The sequence below is a fragment of the Trachymyrmex septentrionalis genome, unplaced genomic scaffold (genome assembly GCF_001594115.1).
Source record: "Trachymyrmex septentrionalis isolate Tsep2-gDNA-1 unplaced genomic scaffold, Tsep1.0 scaffold11, whole genome shotgun sequence".
Lineage (NCBI taxonomy): Eukaryota > Metazoa > Arthropoda > Insecta > Hymenoptera > Formicidae > Trachymyrmex > Trachymyrmex septentrionalis.
This window is the reverse complement of record NW_017304228.1, coordinates 456,291-477,872: the sequence shown is the minus strand read 5'-3', so window position 1 is coordinate 477,872 and position 21,582 is coordinate 456,291. Positions and strand designations below refer to the sequence as shown.

The 21,582-nt window shown below is 34.0% G+C and overlaps 1 protein-coding gene across 2 annotated transcripts in view; it reads right to left on the bottom strand.

The window, feature by feature from the left end:
* The window catches only part of LOC108750205 (scavenger receptor class B member 1), a 39,740-nt gene continuing 18,158 nt past the window's right edge, over nt 1-21,582 (bottom strand). For both annotated transcript variants that reach the window (XM_018489523.1, XM_018489514.1), the window contains 5 exons: nt 11,108-11,445; nt 9,157-9,654; nt 7,644-7,842; nt 4,832-5,040; nt 1-1,745 (listed from right to left, as the gene is read on the bottom strand). In XM_018489523.1, the coding sequence (XP_018345025.1) occupies nt 1,503-1,745; nt 4,832-5,040; nt 7,644-7,842; nt 9,157-9,654; nt 11,108-11,445 (1,487 nt within the window). In that variant the 3' untranslated portion in view covers nt 1-1,502. The remainder of the gene's footprint in view (nt 1,746-4,831; nt 5,041-7,643; nt 7,843-9,156; nt 9,655-11,107; nt 11,446-21,582) is intronic.

Sequence of the window (21,582 nt, the reverse complement as noted above, 5' to 3'; positions counted from 1 at the left end):
AATCGGTAGACGACAACGGCCAGGTTCTATGTACAGAAAAAAAGATTTCTGTCGTTCCGCTGTTGCTGCGTCTCGATTGCACAAAACTACTCGTCGCAAACACGCTCGTGCAATCCAAATTGAAGTCGTGAACGAAGCTTGTCCTCGGAACAACGGCATGGACGGAATAACAATTTCATCCTTCATCCTTTACGTCAGTGTTCGCAGCGATAATTGCTTCGCACGATTAAACGATGATCCTTGAAGATCAATTCGATCGTGTGGAGCAAAGAGCAGCTCGTTATTAATATTAATAATCCTAATAAAAAGAACGGTGTTGCGTCATTATAAATCCTAATCGCCGAGTTTTCCCTAGCAATGACTCGACTTCAATTTCTTATTTCCGTGCAGTATTGTAAAAAAATATTATAGTAAAAAATTCGTCAGCTTAATTGCCCATTCCATAATGATAATGTCAAGGTAAAATAAAATAAATCTAAATATAAACATAAAATTCTATTTTTCGATTAATTTATCAGCTAAGAAGTCAAATAGTGAAATTTAAAAACCCGCGACAAAGCGCGGATCTTTCGCAATGTTTTCATCGGGAAGACCTAGATTTTAAATTCGCTCACAGATATTTCCGAGTTTTTTTCAACTCAAATTTTTAACTCGATCTTTCACGAAGGAAAGATCTGTGGATTCGTCACAATTACGTCTCGAGCAATAAGAGAAACAACGTCTACTCCACAGATCTCGAATTCGTCACCGACCGTTGCTCGCGATTAATTTGTACTCGCGCGACTCAACACCGTCTAACAAAACACCATCCCGAGAAGAAACACACGTAATATAAATAAATTTAATGTACCGACTGTCCGCATGCGACCCGATAAAATTCGTGTCTCATTGGGCAGCCTCTCCATCTTTTCTCTCCTTTCTTCCCAAATAGAATAAGTCAATGTCATTTTGACATCAAAATGATGCCAAAATAACTTCAAAATCATTAAAAGTCACTTTTCAATCATTTACGATTTGTTTGAACGTCAAAATAATGTTATCTGATGTCAAAATGACGTAACTTATCCCAGACAACACATCCAAAAAGGAGACGTAAGATGTCTTACAAACATTTTAAAGACATATCTTGGATGCATTCCATTTTGCACTTACAGCGCTTGTAAGCATTATTTATTTAATATTTGATAGGGCATTGATATTTAACAAGGATGAGAATTGATGCTTACAACGTGAAAACGGAAGCCCTTATATCTCGATTTTGGACTTTTCGTTGTCTAAGATTGTTCCGCTTTTTCTTTCTCTCTTGCGAAATTGAATGTGGAAATCCTAATCGAGAAATATAAAGCACATGCCCGTCGCCTATAAGATAAGTAAGATTATCGTACAAGTCCTCGCGAGAGGGTACACTCGCACGCTACCCGGCGCGCGACTCATCTCGCGGGGTGGAACTCCGAGCACTCGCGCACTCGTTTCGATTCCCTCACTTGTGACCCGGTTGGACTCTACTTGCTGAAAGCAGGATTCAGCTGACCGGTCTTGGTGCTCGTCGCGTTCGCCGGCAATGGGTTGCTCAGGTGCAGCTTCTCCTGGCGCTTGGCGGCGCGCGCCAGGCACATGAGAGCGCCGAGCAGGACGATCGCGCCGATCACGGCTAGGGCGCCGGACACCGCAGCATGGGCCACTGGTGGCAACTCTACCGCTAACTTCAGCAGAGAACGCATCTCTGGGGGTAGTTCGTCGACGCACTGTGCAATAGAAAAGAAAAATATGTTATTGATATCGGGACTGGATTTGGCTCCGTTCAATAATCAAGAAAAACCTGCTTTGCAACTATTGTAAAAATTCTTTTATATGATTGGTTTATACATTTAGATCTAATAAGGAACTAAGGGTAAGATTAATCATATTAGAGAATTTTACAACAGTTTCAAAGCTGCTTTTTGCTAAACGTAGCTTTTGTAAAAAAAAAAAAGAAATGCCTCTGTTTAATTCATCTATCCTTAAATGTAAAAAATTAAGAAAGAAAAGCTAAGTAAGAAGAGCGCCATTTATAAGATCAATGGAATAATACATATGTATTTAAACAGTGTACAAAGTTCGATTGTTAATTCAACTTTAAGCAAGGCTTAAAATTCTCTCCTTCTCTGTTTCTCTTTTGACTTTAGAGAGAAAAAAAAGGAAAGTAAGGGAGGGAGGAGAGAGAGGGAGAGGGAGAGAGAGAGAGAGAGAGAGAGAAAGAGAGAAAGAATTTTAAGCCTTGCTTAAAGTCAAAGTAACGTTGGTGCAATTGGACTTTATTCTAACATCTGACTTTGACCGTAAATGGCGCTTCTCTTATTTATGGCAGTTTCTACCAATGTAATTTAATTTTAACCTTGGTTCAATTAATTCTTTACTTTTCAAAGAATTAGAAGTTTCAAGCATTAATTCTATCAATGTAAGGTCAACTTTAATCTGAATTTATTCTGTATCTTTTTCTAATTTTCAAAATTAGAAAAAAATAACAATATTTAAATCAAGATTATCTTACGTGGGTGGAACCGGGCCTTAATTGACTTAATTATATATTTGATATAATCGGTCTTGTGTGTGTTTCTTATTATTGTTAAAAAAATTAATTAATTATTGTTGTTAAAAAAATTAACCTGAATAGATCGCCGAATTATTTTAAAAAATTTCTCTTGTCGCCACTAATTATACATTTCGGTAAAAAATTTTTTTTCAAATCATGTATTTTTCTCTGCCTTACAACACACTTAAGCATTTAATTATTTATAGGGCCAATCTTATAATTATATAATTCTGCATAACATGTTCATCGCGTGATCTCTCTCTATTTTAAAGGTTTTTTTATTGAGATTTCTTTTATCGTTTCATAACGTTTGAAAATATATAATTATATATAATATTGGTCCTGTCCATTAAGGTCAAAATAAATAAAACTCTAGATCATTCTATTTATACATGTATTGTACATAGTAATGCTCACAATTAATATGGATATATTCGTGTGCTAATTCCATGGATATTTCTCTCACTTAGGAAATATTTAAAATAAATAGTTAAATTAAAAATACTAAAAAACATAAAATTAAAAGAAGAATATTGGCTGCAATATACATTATGTATTAAGAATTAAAGAACATTCAATTCGATCGGATTTGATTTAAGGCAAGCTGTCGGCGAAGATGTAACCTCGGAACAAGAAGATCAATCTTCGTTTTCACATTTGTTTCAGCGAGAACGTTTCTGAAGATGATCAAATCAAAGTTCCTCGCAGTCTCGAGTATGTGCCGTCTTGAGTACAAAGAAAATTTTCAGAGTCGGAGAGTTTGTTCCCTCTCTTTTTTTTTTCTTTTTTTCTCGTCGCGGCGGGGACAACGTCAAACTCTTTATTAGCAACGTCGAGACAAGTTCCATTAATATGAATCATGGACGAAAAGCGTGCGACAATACTTCCTCCTCTACGTGCATGGTATTCAAACGCACGTCGTTGCCGAGCGGCGAAACGGCGAACGGCAGGCACGTTCCCGTCATTGTCGAGACTGCGAAGAGGCAGAGATGAAAATTTCACCTGCACAACTGACTCGAGGATGATGGCGACAATTTGTAAGCGACGTGGCGTTCCGTTGTCAGTAACGTAGACTATAGAGGGAACAAATGAAACATCCTTGAGGAGAACTCGATTCGCAAAACGAGCGTCACGCTTATTTGATCGAAGTGGCTCGCTCAATTATTCAAGATTTGGAAGGTACACTTCTCATGCGATTGCTAATGAATAATAATTAATGTCTCTTATAAATCTTATCCATCTCGATCTGCGTTTCTCTGTGCCGAAGCGTGTTATACTTTAGTATTTTGGTATTCACGAATCCTGTTTTGTCAATGAATGCGTCGTTTTATTTCCATTTTAAATGTTCATTTCGTGCCATTTTTCGTCTTTTTTCCTCTCATTTTACCATTCTTCCTTCGAAGTCAATAGTAAAGTTGGTTCGCACACTGACATGAGCACAGCAAGAATTTTCCAATATATTTTTTTAATATATTTTTATTTTCTTTTTATTTATTCATTTTTATGTGTTTTATATATGTAGACCCTTAAGGAGGATAAGCGAGTCTCGAACATCTTCTCACTTACGTTGAAGCTCTCATTAGCGCAATTAACAAAATTTTCACTACATTGGCAAACTTAATAATTGATTTTCTTAATAGATAATTTATTTATAACAACACGCGCGATTATCAACTATAAAAACAGCGGTATCTCTGTTTTTATCTCTATTTTTTACGTGTATCCTAGATTTAGGATTTATAATTTCACGCGCTGTGCTCATTTAGCATTTAACTACGTCTGCTGCGTGATAATTTACACTAAACACCCTATGATTCATACATAATTATTCAGCACAAATTAAAATTTTGCAGAAAATTGACTGCAAATCCGATATGTAATGCGTTTTTTCAACATCGTGAGTAACAACAGATAATAATCAAAAATTCCAACAATCATTACAAGAGATTCATTTCATCAAGGATACTGTAATTATGAATATATCACATAATGCATTAATTATCATGTGATGTTACGTACCATATATAAATAGCATTATTATATTATATTATTAGTATTCTTATATAATTACTAACACAAAATCAATGGATACTCTAACAGCATAGACCTTCAGAGGATGTCTTGAGGATGTCCGTAAGTCCTTTGAACATCCTAAGGACATCCCTAGGATGTATCCCAGATAAAGTGTGCTATTAGGATATCTAATAAAATCTATATGACAATAGTGCTGGATATAATTAAAAAGTATCATATACTTACATCCTCAAACCACATAATGGGGAAAATAATGTCGGGGAATGAAGCGACCTGCTTGATATCTCGCACCTGGCTAACTGCGAGATTAATTTGTACCCTCGCTCGCGCCTTCATAGCCGTGCCCATTATAGGCTGTACGTCAATGTACAGCTGATGTTTCTCGGGATCCGGCGGAGATATGCCTGTCACAGCCTCCCGTAAAGCTGGATCAGCTGAAAAAACAATCAAACAGGTAAACAACGTGAGGTTCTAAATCACTCGACAGAATTAAGCTATTATTATTATTTCTCTCTCTCTCTCTCTCTCTCTCTCTCTCTCTCTCGTGTTATCTTATATCACCATTAATTTGAAAAAATTATAATAATTGCCATATTAATTTGCGTATATAATATGTTCCCTATCTAACTTTTTTATATTATTATGTATCGTCGTTTATTCGAGAAAATTCTGCTTAATTTATATATATATTTTGTTCTTTATCAAACTTCTATTTTATCATACTACACTTACTGTCACGTTTAAAAATTCTTTTTTGCTTATTCTTTATTTGTTATTCTTTGTCTTCTTTATATTCTTAGAGAATTTATCCTAGAATGTAGAATAAAAATGTTTAATAAAAATGTTTTATTTATCTAATCTATATCTGTTTCTACAAAATTAAACTTACTATTAACATCACATTTTTATGAATAATTACGATATAATTTCTTCGATTTTTGATATTAAATTATCTTGTAAATTCGTAAAACTAGTTTATGTTTATTTGACGTGAATCAGCAGAGATGCCAGTTTAATCATTAGTCTAGTTACGCTCTTTACATAATAACATTGCTTCGTTGCTTCGCAGTGTCAAAAGTCACCACGTGCGGTTACACGTACAAAATGGACGTAATGCACCACAGTTAAGTGGCGTTTTATCATCAGTCGAGTGGTTTAAGGACCATATTTAAGATTCTTAATTTCAAAACGCATAAATAGAAAAGCAATGATATTCTAGAAATGGAATTCTATCCGTCTTTTCCATTTTTTAAAATAATAATTAAAAAATTAAAATAATGATGCGCGCGCGACTTCTCTTTATTATTTTCGCATTTATAATTAAATGACTTTTAAAGCAAGCGTTTATATCATTATTAACATAAAATAACATTTAATCGTTGTACTCTTTTTTTCGAAGAATGCAGATATAGGTGTCATTTATAGAATATTTTATTCGTAAAGGAATTTGCATTAAAGATGTCTTGTGTTATTTGAATGAAATCGAGTATCATATTTTGTATAAGGTGTTCCAAATTAGGAGGAATAGTCCCAAATTTGGTCTCAAACTAAGAACATGATTATGAATTATCTCTCTTTTTTAAATGTGAAAATAATAAATATAAATAATAAGTAAAAATAATAAATGTGAAATATAATTTTCAATTTTGTAAAGAATTTTATGTTTTTTTAATTAAAAATCCCGATATTATTCATAAAATACAGAATAAAAAAATACAATTTAAAAAAATAAAATGTGATCTCGTAACTTGATGTAATTGTTATTATAATTTCATATAATAATGTTATATTATATTAATTATATTAGTTTTTGACTTATATTTTGTAATTATTAATCATTTAAAAATATAATAATATAACATTGTTCATTTATTTTATAAACAATTACAAAAAAAGTTTATTTATAAAAATTTAATTACGACAGTTAATATCGATTTTTTTAAACGTCCCTCTCTCTCGCTTAAGAAGTCATTCATTTAAATTTTGTGTTAGACAAACGAAATTGAGTATCTTGCGCATTTTATTTTACGAGAGAACGATTTCACACGACGGTGAAACTAGACTTCTATTGGAGCGTCGTCTAAAATCTGGAGCGTTGAAAGTAAAAGTTTGCGCGATGCGAAAATATATGCGCGATAAATGCGAGAGGAACAGTTCGTATAATATTTCGTGGGAGAATCACGGCGGATGCGTGAAAGAGATTGTGCCTAGGAAAAATAGGTCTCATAGTAACAGACTGTTCGACCGACTCCAACTTCTAGTTATAGTCGCACAGAGCCGGAAGCGACGCGACAAGTAGATCTCGCTTACGAAACTAGCACGCACGTAAGCGATCTTCGTTAGCCAGCCTGTCGGTCGGTCGGTCGGTCGATCGGTCGATTACCTGTTCTGCGTAAAGAAAAGGAAACACGTGGGCGCAAGAAGATGAAGAATTGGTTCGCTTGACAGCGACTAGGAAGTAATGACGAGAGATCGCAGACACATAGATGAAGCGTCGATGACGTGAGGAAGGAAATGTACGGTATGTTGCATATACGACGCAAACAGACTTATCGCGATAATCTGCTAAGAAAATAATTCCCGGCAAATTATGTATTGTGCTTATGTAAGGCGATACACTTTTACATACACGCAAGAGATTGATCGCGTAACGATCGACCCAAACGATGTTTAGATTCACAGTGTCAGATATTCATGATATGATACGTTACGTCAAGTATCGGATGATGTGCATCGCGTTCCACGATTAGCAGAGCTCGCAATTGCTCGCAATAAATCGTGGGAATAATAATAATAATAATAATTACAGCAAAAACAAGTCGCAACACTTGCTGTGTGTTACTCAATCATTTCGCATCTTGACGCGAAATACAATATCATCCGATATATCATCCGACTTTATCGCAATTAACTTTGATAAATACGATAATTGCCAATAAATATAATAAAAATATCTCGTCTCGAATCTCATTACGATAGTAATTTGTAAATGAGGTTTCGTCGATGAGACCAGAACCGCAGATTACGTGACACTTACCGAGGTAGAAATGCGGGAAAGTGATGAGAACTGGCGAATCGTACTGGCACAGGGAGACGTTGAACGTGCCCTCCGGTGCACATGGTGGTCCAGCTGGACAGTAACACTGCTGCGACGCCATGTTTTCTACCGAGGTGAAGACATTCGTCGGCGGGGCGAATCTGTAGCCAGGGACTCCTCCGGCGGCTATTACTTCGCGCTAGAAAACAAAATTTTCTTTGATGCGCGAAGACCAAAGTTAATACTTTATTGAAGGCATTGATTCATGATTTGTAAAATTAGTACCGCCCTTTTAAATAAGTAAAAGCACAGCTTACACGGAGAAAATGATTGAGTAATTTTTGTCTCACAAGAATATATCGTATAGTAAAAATATTCTGGTTATTTTTGCCAAACTTATGACAAACTTTATTTGTTTCTGAATATAAAAATACCGAGAGATATAAAAGGTAAATATTACAATTATAATAAATTTATTCAAATGATTATTTTCAGAAAGGAAGTCATACTTTATTCTCAAGATTATAAACATGTACAAAGTTCGAGACTTTATACACTTAAATTTTTTACCGCGCAGTAAAGTAATTTTATCAGCGTAAAAAATACTCATTGATAAAGTAAGTTTAATCTTTAGTAGCATAAAATTTATAACTTTACGAAATGTAAAAAGTATCTAATAGTATAGCTATACGATGGTTCATTTTCTAGAAAAGTAAAGTAAATTTTACATAAATGGGCGCCTATCTCTATATGGATCTTTTAATTCTATAAAATTTATTAAAATTCTAACACATATTAATTTACGTTTTTCTTCGTGCGGAATTAAAAACAAAACTGAAAACTCTAAGCGACGTGAAACATATTAACTTTATGTTTCTTATATAATATTTAGCTAATCCATTCAAGTTTCGCATCGAAATTAAAAATAAAATTAAAATTAAAATTGCCGACCCAAATTATTAAAAAATATGTTACTGATTTTTGGTATTTTCAATATTTTTATTCAAATAACGTAACAATTAGGGAATGTTCAATTAAATTAGCAAAAATTTTGAAGTCTTAAAAATATTAATTGTTCATGGTTCACAATGCAAAAAATAACTTTGTTTTTAGCATAAAAAATTTTATTTAATCAAGATATTGATCGACATATTAATATTATTAATTACTTATTCATGTTATTCATTATAATATTATTACCCAAGCAGAACAACAAGTCACGATAATGTCAAAATGACATTAAAATGAATCGAAAATGATTGCAAAATTTTAATAATCATTTTGGAGTCATTTTGACATCATTTTGACATTATAATGATTTGTTATTCTGCTTGGGTAAATTATATAGAATCATACACTATGCAAACAAAAAACGGAAATGATTTTTTTCGACATTCTCCTACTTTCATACTTTATCACCTCGAAAAATGATTAAGTCGGAGTTTGAAAAGGTGATCAAACGCCTCTGGTCGTATCAGTTGAATAATTAAAGACGACCAACAAAAACACAAACCTGATAAACCAGCGGCAACGTCCGGCAGAGATCTTTCTCGAAGACCTTGAGCACGGTCTGCTTCGTGATATGAGGCGGGAATATGCTGCCATCGGTGCCCATGATGGAGTCGCATTCCTTCGTGGTCCAGTGGCCGAGAGCATCCTTGCCGTTCCACCTGTCCATTAATCCGAATTTGGTGATATCAGTACTGCCTGTAAACATCGTGTACAGATCTGTCCCAGTCGCGTTCTTGCCATAAAGCAGACCGAACTGATCGTACGGCAGCTTTTGTTCCTTGGGCACAACGTCCTTGGCCAGCTTGAGCAGAGGGTCATCGTAACCCCAAAGTAGCTGGTCGACTGACACCTCGACGAACGGCTTGATTTTCAGGATGTCCATGATGGACGCCATTGCCAGTCGCAGAAAACGAGCGGCATGTTTCGACTGACTGGTAGCTGATAGCATAGGAACGTTCGGAACGACCACCAAATCATCATCGGAACCGGATGACAGATTCTAACATTTTGATGGGAAAAGAAAGAAAATGAAAATCTAACCGAGTGAAAAATCATGACTGATTGAATGCAATAATGGGAAAATTTGTAGAAGAATAAATATACGATAAAAATCTATTTTAGAATAGAAAGGAATAAGGGTTAACAATAATTAAACCTTAGTACGTACGATGATTTTTCGGTCTTTTATTACACACGATAGATGTTTCTATATTAATTTCAAACAGACAAAATTAAAACTACAGTTTAATAATTAATTTAGTAATAAGCAAATTACACACTATTAGTGTATCTTTAAGACATACTAATTTTTTATTTAAAAAAGTTTTATGTAAACGTTATAACTAATTACTTAATGCTTCCAAGTTTCCGAAGAAAAGAAATATGCAGAACACGAATGACTCAATCGTGTATACTAAGAATTAACATACACATACATACGATAAAAAGTTAATAATAGCATATTATTATATAAAGTTTAAAAAATTCTACACAAAGTATAAATCTCGCGTGTATAGAAAAACAGCGCAATCGAATAAAAACAATTAAGTAAAAAATAAAAATAATAATAGAAAATGAAAGAATACGTAACAATGCACGGTAATAAAATAATTTGCGAAAGAAACAGAGACCGTTCAGACAAAGAATGAAAATCCACATTAATTCGCGAACCGTTACACAGCATTCGCATAATAAATATTTTCTTCCATAAATTTTCTCTCGAAGCAAGAAATAGTCCGTGTACATATTGTCTTTCTTGTCGCCAAGTTATACGATAATACACTTGACTACGCCGTAGAAACGTTTCTCTGAAACGTCGAATGTAGAAAGTTACGGCAGTGATTTCGATGCGCGAGCAAGAGTAGCCGTGCAGCCGCAAGTCGACGCGGTTATGACGGATTTAAATAAACCCGGAGGCGACGTGACGCCTTCGATTGTCATTCAACGTGGATTCACCGGTTTTTTTTTTCTTAGTAGCCGACGTTATTCTCGTGCTTCTTGGATAAACGAACAATCAAAGATCGTAATACATCCTATGCGTTAAAGACGCGCATCTTGAATACTAATCAAATGCTACTTATAATAAGAATATCTCAGTCTCAGCTGTTTTAATGGATCACCTTGGAAAATATTCGCGTGAAAAGAAAGCTAAGCAATAAATATTTATATGCTTATATAAAAAAGTTAAATATTTATATGTTCATATTTTGTTGAAAGCAACGACTTATTGTATAATTAAAAGATACATGATGTAAGTTTAGAAAAATTGCGATTTCAATACGGAAAGATATAAATTTTAAATAATTATAATTTCAACACGGAAATTAAACGTTTATTAAAAGATCAATATTGATATACCTATATCTAAATGTAAATCAAACTTGGTTTAAACGAAGAGAGCGAGAGTTATCAATTAATATTACTGCTGTACCATTAATTAGACAAGAACTTACCGAATTAAAGACGAACGTCTTCTTGACTTTGTAGGTGACCGTTCCATTATCGTTGAATTTGATATCCACCTTCTCCCAACGTTGTTCATAAACGTATGGACCCAACTCCTGCAGCGCTGGTTTCTCTCCGTTGTTCAAAAATTCGTCAGCGTTCGTCACATTGTAGATGTAAATTTGCATACGTGGCACGACCGGCGGCTGCTTCCAAAATTTGAACGTGCGTCCGCCCTCTCGTATCGTAAGCTCCTTGTCCAGGATTAAGTTGATAAGATTCGGAAATAGAACCGCCAGGACGGCAGCCAGGATTATTAGCAAGACTCCGCACGAAACGGCCGCCCCTGAGGAAGAGGAAGGAAAGATGAGTCACTGCCGTTAGTTAGAAGTGCTCCTTAGTTTTTTTTTTTTTGCTTTTTTTGGTTTTTTCCGCTGAACGGAATTCGCATTAAAAATCATGAGGCTCAGTATGTTAAAATAAGTAAAAATACAATAGAAAGGAATTCAAAATTCTCGTTATATTTGTAGCCATTGTAGTCAAAGTACAAAATTAATTTATTTCGATGTACATTGTATGAAAGAAGAAAAAGTTTCTCGTCATTTCATGCGGTATTTCTGAAGTAACGGCAGCCTTAAGAACCGTAAAGCATCGTGTTTTAAGAATTTACTCCTGTAGTTACATATCCTCATGAAATCAATTCAAAAAGTCGAAGGGGGGCATAGAACCGGCAAAATTAATTTATTTCACGAAAATACGGAACTTCCGTTTATTTTTATTCCATTTCTGTCGGTTCTTTCCATATAATCCTTCATTTTTACACTTTGTGTCAGAGATAACAATCCCGGAGACCTGGAGTAATTAACAAGTAACACGATCGATCTTTCGAGGTAATCATGAATGTAATTATGTCACGACTTAACGACCTTCGATCGAGGTTATCGACCTAATGATCGACTCGATCAGCAGGAGTCAAATACAAAAAGGAACAAGGATAGCTGGTTTTGTAAAAAAAGATGTCTTATGCGTTTCCTTGAAACGGTCGTCTTCCTTCCCGCCACGCATATAATATCGCGGTTATATCCCGGGGGGATAAACTTTATGTCTCTTTTAATGACCGTATATATATATCAAACTGGATCGACGATTAGGATTAATCGGTTATCCCGGTCCTATCTCAATTAACTACACTATATATAAGAATCCCATTTAATTGAATCAATTGATCTCTTATTTGGGCAAATAAATTTTTGATTGATGCAATAAAATAATTTAGTTAAAGCGAAATTGGTTATTGTTTCATTTTACTTGTTTTTATAACATACGATCCTTTCGCGATGCTTGCTTTTTGCATTTAGCATCTTCGTTCTCTCTCTTTTCAACGCCTGAATATATATATATATATATTTATTCCTTTTTAAGTACAAACATTTTTGAAGATTTCAAGCGATGCGAACAAAAACCTATAAATAATGGGATTCTCAGTGCACAATGCAACGAGTCCATTTGATTGGTTGAAATAGAACCGAACAACCGTCAATCGTAAATGTCAACTCGTAATCTGATACGAGTTTAAGAAAAAATCACTAGATGTAAACCAGTTGTGGGCATTTTGCACCTTTCGCGTGAATATTTATCCTTCTGTACGGTCCGTTCATGTATTGCATGTTATTATTTATACACTTATGCGGCCGTACGCTTAACGCTCTGCAGTTACTTGCGGTAAGCAAGTGTCTGGTAACCGGTTAATCATAAAGATGTAATGCTAAATCAAGGATTGAAAACTCGGGATAAAAGACTCGTAAAAATATATTAGAATTTTAATTATTCCACGTGGAAGAGATCGAAAATAATTATGCGTAAAAGCGATGACAAAAACGCTATCAGAATCATCAGAGGAATTTTATAAATGTAGACGTATAAATGTAAGAAATATATCTTTCCTATTTTTTTTTATTATAAAATATATAATCTTATTATTTTTTATTTATGTCCTTAAATTTCGTATTACTTTTACTTTTTAACCTGTTTAAATTAAATGTAAAATCTGTTGATGTTTTAAATTAAACATACATCCTTGATTTTATTTATGTAAAATCTTTTGATATATTCTCATGCCTTGATCGCACGAAAAATTAGGAAATATTAAAAAATTCAAAAATTTATCCTTTTTGGCTATTACCTAAAAAAGTGTTAATATGGCCAAGACCTTCACCTCATTAATCAAATCGTGAATTTTGTTTGATTCTCGCATATCACACTTGCGGACAATTATAACTGTTTAGCAATAAACATCTACGTGCCAATTTTCATGGCAAGGCCAGCTATTACATAAATTTCACGCGACATTGTGTCAGAAAAGCGTCTCACAAGATTAATTGTCATTAGATTAACATAAAACATACATTTAATTTTCTTATCAATTTAAGTAAATTCAATATTTCAAAAATCACTCAATATTTCTCATTATTTATTTATTTCTTCAATATTTAATATTTCTTATTAATTTAGATAAATTTAGATAAAAATTCAATATTAATAGCTATATAGATACTCTCCACTTTAATACATTTATAGAATATACCGATTTTTTGCATAATTATCTACATTTAACAGCTACTGTATAAATACATTAACAACTCTTATTGTTAGATCTTTATTAGATTCATAGAACGTTTACGTTCTTCGTGCGATGGTCGTCAATTGCGTTGTTTGTCTTTCTCACGTTATTTGTTTTTCGAGCAGGGTTATCAGCCGAACTCTTTTTTAAAAATACATGTACATACTGTTTTTGAGATCGTAAAGTCTCTATTTTACAACTGCATAAGCGTAGTTGCAAATCACTTACAACTACGCTTACATAATTATAGAATAGGCTTTAAACTTCTGGTTCAATAATTAAAATTTTATATTTATAAAATTATATTAATAAGATTTTTGTCAATAAAATTACATTGTAAAATTTTTATTTTATTAAACCTATATTTAGGGCATACAAAGTTATACATCCTTCTTCCATCCCCAAATCATCATCTTTTGAAAAGTATATGTATAGTGTACTCTCTCTCTCTCTCTCTCTCTCTCTCTCTCTCTCTCTTTTTTTTCTCTCTGGTTTTTTCAGATGTGGTAACCTTATTCGCGAAGCCTGCGGGTCCATTAACACGTCGATATATCGCGTTCCTTTTCGTCCCTCACAACGAAATTACAAAACCACCGCCTACGCGACACGCAAGCGGAAGAAAGCTGATCGGCACTCGATGCATCAATGCGCGAGTACATCGGTCTCGCTTTCTAGTAGAACCAAGCAAAGTCGCGTTTGCACCTGACGGAAGAAATGCAGGATTCTTATCCCCCCTTCTTTACCCCCGTTTGTTCCGACTTTTCTTTTCCTGCTTTTCACGCGAGAGCACATATTTACTTCACAGTCCCGCAGGATGATAATTTTTGCATGGTTGCGGTTGCATCTTTTTATATTGAAAGAAATAACGGAACCGGATGTGTTCAGATCGCAATATAAGGTGAAACCGGAAGCGTAAATAATCATGATTCTCGAAATTTATGAAGCGAATTTATTAATTTTCTAGATCTCAAATATATCTCTGGAATGTTTTCATTCTCTTTTCTTGTTGAGTGTTCACATCTTACATCATATCCGGCTTATCAAATGCAGACTTTTTAGTCATTATTCCTAGTTAGAAGAATAGAAAACTCAGGGCTGTTGAATTTTTCAATTTAATTCCATATTTTTCCACGCAATACGTATTTTGTGATTAAGCATGTAAAAATGTGAATTGTTTTATCTATCTTCAGAATTGGATTGTGCTATCAAGTAACGTAAATGTAACGTCAAAATAAGTGAGGTAGAGAAAAATGTGAATAATCATTCTCATGAGAAATACGAACAAACATTTTCATAATATCTTATGTTTTCTTTTTCTCCTCGAAACCGTAATTCTTGCTTGCTAGCTTGCACGTTTTGCTCGCCGTCGCGTAAACTCGAGCGAGGGAATTTCTCTTATTCCGAGGTGTTGCGACCGTGCAACCATGTGTTTTCGAGTACTTGACCTCCATTCCCTTCTTAGCGCCGTCTAACTTCGTGAATGGTGCGCGATGTACAGTTGCGATGCACATCGTAATTCCGTGCATTGCGTCTGTGAAACAATAGCGTGTTAACTGCGAGTGACCAATTGGGACATACGCGAGAAGCCTGAGTGTACACGATCTTATATGCATTATACCTACGAGATTACAATCGAGCGTCTGACTCTAGATGTATAATTAATATTGCCGAAAATTATTTATTTTATATCTGCAAAAAGAATATTTATTTTATATCTGTGTAATTTTTTTTCGAAATGTAGGAAAGACCCGTTTTGTTGAAAATCTAGAAATTTAATTAGATACATATAAAAATAATTTTGTTGAATTATTAAATTAATTAAGTAAAACATTTAAGTTGATGACAAGTGTTGCTAAAAGTTTTAACATTTATCAACTAATTTGAGTGTCCTATATAATTATTTTGGTCCAAACAAAATTATGTTTAAATCTACATATCTAACTGTATACATTTTTATCTGAAAAATTTTTTATAAGAACATGTATAAGTACATATTATTATATATTGAAATATGTCCATATATTTCTTTTCTTTTGTAAAATTTTTGTTTTGTATGAAAATAATAATAATCATAACAAGGGGACATAAAAAATAAATTAAAGGAATAATTTTTTTTTACAAAAAGTTTGAAGGAACAAAAAAGATTGCCCATATATTGTGATTAACGATGTACATATATATATGATTATAACACCAAAAAAATATTCTGCTGTTTAATGGTTCTGTGTTAATGTCAGAGGATTTTTCATTTATATACAACCTCAAAAAAATCCACAAAATATTATTTTTTATTATAGCTCATGTGTTCTTATTTTTAGATGAATACATGTTATAAAATACACTCGCCTAATTTATGTAAGATTTTTTGCTTGGAGAAAGTACTATTAATGTTGACGATTAATGCAAAACTTTGGACTGACTTAGAATTCAGGTCTCCATTCATAAAAAGTATAGACTATACGTCGAATCAGCTTCCAAGTAATATATTCAAAAACCCGGTCATATTTAAGAAACACGTGATCATTATCAAAGGACGTTTACGCAAGTGCGCTGAATTCAGAATCGCGTGGCATTCCCTGTCGTGATTATACGTGAAAAATCAGCGTAAGCGTAAAAATCAACTGTCCCGGAGATCTTGCGACACCTCTTTGTGTGCCGTGTGTGACCAATTGTTTGGCTAAAAAGTCGTTTGCGTTTTCAGTCACGTAGAATGATATGCGGGGCGCGACCGCGGCCTTCAGAACGAATGATTCCATGCACTTTGCAACGTTCGGCGGACATGATCGGCATGAGTGGTCCATGTGAACAAGGCTTAAGTCTCAAAATGCATCTCAAATGCAGTATACATTGAAAGAAAAAATAAATAAATAAAAATTAATATTTCACTCGTTAGATTTCCCTTTCGGGCGCGGCTCACGAGGAAGGGAATAAAAACTACTGCGCGGGTTTTGCAGCAATATTGAATGTCAAAGACAATTGATTGCGCAAGGAGAAGCGCAGGGATGAAGATGAGGGGAAGAGAGACGGGCGTATTATTAGCCCGTCGAAAAATTGCACGATTCGCTTCGAGACATCGGATATTGCATCGCGTGTAATTATCGATCGGCAAAGCGCGGACGGACGATTACAGATAATTTTTATTACCAGAGTTGCCTTGGGACACGTTCCCGCTGACATCGCGGTCAGAAGTTTTAACATCTTTTAACGAAATTGCAATTTGATATACAAATGTCATTGCTTGTATTCTTTCCTGTTAAAACGTTTCTCGAGGGATAGAGCGGCCTCGATGATCTTGTGAACATCCTATAGAAGGGCAATATATCGATCGTCCTTGTTCGAAGACCATGACAGCTCCAAAATGTTGTTCTCCTGGTAAACGCGAAATCGGTGGTCGACAACCATACACGCGCATCGACTGCATATGCAATAAGCGACCTCGTCGTCATGTAATAGCTTCGTTCTTATAGGAGAAAGGATGTCTTCGCATGACAAATTCGAGTCGCACGAGACCGAATACCTCGCAATACACTCGACGATCGATGTGCATTATGCATTCAAGTACTTGCAATATTTTGTAAAATAATATTCCGCAGACTGCATAATGTCTTCAATTTCTATTTACTTATATCCTTTAAAAATAAAAAAAAAATCAATTTTTTATGTGTTTCTTATATCTTTCTACGTTGAAAAACAATGTTTCTTTTTAGAACGTTACATTTTCGGAATCGTTACTTCGTTAAAATTGTAGCTAAGTTCTCAATCTTAAAAAAGAAACATAAGTCAATTTAATTAATGATGCCGAATTTGAGTCGCACGAAACCGAATGAATACCTTGCAACATACTCGACGACATTATCACAAGACGGCAAGACAATCGACGTACATTATACTGGGTTATGCATTCAAGTATATAACTTCAATATTAAAAAAAAAATTTGCTTCCGTTACACGTAATGGAAGCAAATTTCAAGAAGAAAAACATTAAAAATATTTAATGTTGTCAATGAAAATGAAGTTATAACTTAATTTTAATGTTTATTTATATTAAATTTCATGCAAATCTATATAAAATTTAATAAAAAATATATTAAATTTCGTAAAATTTTATGAAAGGTACACTAAATTTCATGTATACTTTTCAGTTGCAGATACATTAAATTACATTAAATTTAATTTATAAAATTGAATTTAATTTGTGTAACACTTAAAAGTACATTAAATTTCATGACATTTTTAACAGTGTTGCAATATTTTATAAAATAATATTCTGCGGATCATGTAATGTAAAATGTCTCTAATTTCTGTTTATTTATATCCGTAAAAAATAAAAAGAATTTTATCTCTTTCTTATTTCTCCTTACGTAAAACTCCTTACGAAAAACAATATTTTTCTTTTTTTTTAAATTCTCTACATTTTCGAAATTATGGTCTTCAAAATCGCAGCTAAATTCTATACGTTAATTTTACAAATTAACTTAATAATACTGAACGACCATAATATTAGTGATAGTCGGATAAACAAAACTTTCTAAGTATTAAGCATAATTTAGAGTCTAAACTTTAGATCCACGATTCGGCGAATGAATCGTGAGAACGAGACGAACTCGTGGAAAGATCACGACGAGCGGGTCTAGCGAATCGATCGAAGGCGAGGAACGTGCCCAGTTTTAAGAACTGAAAGTTAATGTTGTTCTTTCAAGGCTTGGCAAGGTTCGGGCATAGAAGAATCTCGAGGTATAACGATGAATTAATCATGCGAGGCACACGTATATACGTCAATTGACGTCACAAGACTGACCTTACAAACACCATATACGTGTTATAATACGAATATGGTTCGCCGTTGACTCTTTTTTCGCCTGATTATCATGGCCAGTCGACTTTTTATTACCGATTAATTAAGGCAACTTGGATCAGGAATCTCGATGACATGACATACATTCACGCGCGTACAAAAGCAGTGAAAAGTATTTATAAATGCAAAATTGTGACCTTTCAGAAGAATTACTGGTTCAAGGTTTTCATATGTATGACTTCTTAAGAAAAGTATGGAATGTAAATAAATATTTCGAAATTTCGCACGTTGCGTAGAAGTTGCAGCTTTAAAATATTATTAAGAACGATAGCAAAAAAAAATATTTAAAATTTAAATCGTACGATACTCTTCATTAATGCAATTACTGTGAAACTTGGAAAAGTAAGTAATGGCTTGAAAAACATAAAACACACCGAGGACAATTATAACTCTCCATCGGCCATGTGGAATTTTACACCTTCCGTCAGCAAATTGATTCTCTAAACTTCAGAAAGGATTTTTATTGCTCCGGCCTGTACAAAAACTTAAAAAAATTCTTGTATACTTGTGAAAGCTTTAAACAAGTTTTTACTCTCATAAAAGTCGGAGTGTATTTTATATTTATTTCTTCCAGATTTAGAGATATGCGAATCAAGATGTGAGGTCGTATAAAATCAAATCGAATCGAATCGAAACGAAAATTTTTTATTTGAAAACGAATTGAACTTGAATGAAATTTTCTCGGACTTCCATTAAAAATTAATTTAAAAGTAATATAGTATTTCAATAATGTTCCAGATTTTTTTTTTTAAATAAACGTCCATAATTCGGGAATCCATGAAACATCCGTTCTATCATTAGAATGGCAGTGGGAACTATAGTTTTAATCGGTATTACGACTCTCTTTTAAATGAAGTAAATATAAAATAGATAATTGATTCGAAATCGAATTATCAATGTAAACAATGTGAATCTAAATTTTTCTTTTAGCTTCGAAAACAAATTCGAATCGAATCCATTGTAATTCAATTCGATTCAAATGTGAACTATTCGCATACCTCTAATTTAAATTTGTTCACCAGAATTTATAATAAAAAAATCGACTCTAATTTGACCGAAAGAGAGTTAAATTTGCGCCTTTCCATTATTATTATTATTATTATATGTTGTGTATGTATGGAACTTTTTCGTTGCAATAATTTATATAAAAAGAAGGCAAAACTTAAAAAAGGCAAAACTGGTTATATCTGCGATCGCTGCCTAAATATTTAACGTAAGGATTGCTTAACATTAAATTTCGTAACCCAAGCAAGTCAATTATTTATTGCAATTATAGAGCATTTTATTTCTTCCTTACTTACCGTAATATCATTATTAAATAAGTTACACAAGATTCGATTATAACATGCATTCGACATAATGCTCATTCTATAATAGCATAAAAATTAACTGATAACAATCAAATATGAGGAGAATATTCGACTGTGATTGATAGATTTTCACAAACTCAACTACCAACAACTACGTTTACGTAATTATAGAACGAGCATAACAATGACTATTTATGGCTTCCATGTACCAACGCTATCGTTATCGTTACCGCCGATAGCTCAGCTATCTCGAAACGGCATTTCGACCGAATTCTTTCAACATAAAAGAATCTTGCAACGCACGCGCTTTCGGTAGTCGCGCGGTGCAGCCGGTCGCCGCTTTCTAAATTTCCACGCAGCAAAATCGATACCGCGCGATCTAGAGCGTAATCGTTGGCCCGCACACCTGCATTAACGTCGTTAGCGATAAATACACACGTTATTTATGCTAACGTGCACTGTGCGACGATGCACATATTTACACACCTGTGTGCGTGCGTATGTGTATATATATATATATATATATATATATATATATGAATACATACACGACGCGTCAGCCGTGGAGACTTTAACGAAGCGAAGCGGTAATAATGGTCGGCGTATGTTGGCGCATGTTGGCTCGACGAGGCGCGCGCGGCGGACCCAAGCGAAGAAAGTCTTACAGCCTCCTCCTCTCGACTCGCCGTAATAATCGCGATTGAAACGCGCGGCGACCGACTCGGTGCCTCTTTCTCTCTCGTGGGAAGAAAGTTACGCTCCTTATCGATCGTCGTAATCCTTACTCGCGTGCGTATACACACGCGCACGTACACGCCAGTGAGATTCGCTCTGCCGGGATTTTTCTATTTTCTTGTCTCTTCGCGTGCGGAATCGTCTGTACGAGTCTACGTAACGACACGCCGCCTCGCGCGCCGGGAAAGGAAAGTTACGCCAGCCGCAAAAAAGAACGCGTGTAGCATAATCGACTCTTTCCCCCTGCAACCCCGACCGTCGCGACGCGATAATCGATTAACATTCTATTAAACACGCGCGGCGTGATTTGTGTCATTATTGTGAAACACGGTGGAGATTGAAATCCAATAGGGAAGTATAAGAATCCTTTCTATTTATATTCTTGAATGAAAGTGTTCTCATTAAAGTTACTGAATTAAATTATGTTATATATATATAGTTATTATATTATATATAATAATTATATTATATATGTGTAGTTATATTACAATTATTAATATTAAATCTCTGGATTGTTTGTAGAAAATATAATCTTGAATTAATTATATTGTATTAAACTAATTAAATAAAAGAATATTTAAGAATTCGGAATAAAATAGAAGAAGAATTTGACATGTATGTACAGAGTGTGTACTAAACACATTAAAAGATTTTAAGAGCGATAATTTCTCACACTTTAAATCAGGACGAAAATGTCATATGACCGTATGTCCGAAACGGCTTAATTTCAAAGATACAGGGTGTCATTTAAAATTTTATTTTTTCCAACAATTTTCAAAACTGTTCATTCGAGTTATTTTGATGAAGAAACATATACGAAATTTCAAAATAATTAAAATGTTTTTTTTAATTTTTTTCTTCACTTTGATACTCTCTGTCTTTGAAACTAAGCCGTTTATATGGTTATATGAAGTTTTAGTCTTTAATTTCAGAAGGAAAGGGATGAGAAATCATCCCTTAAAA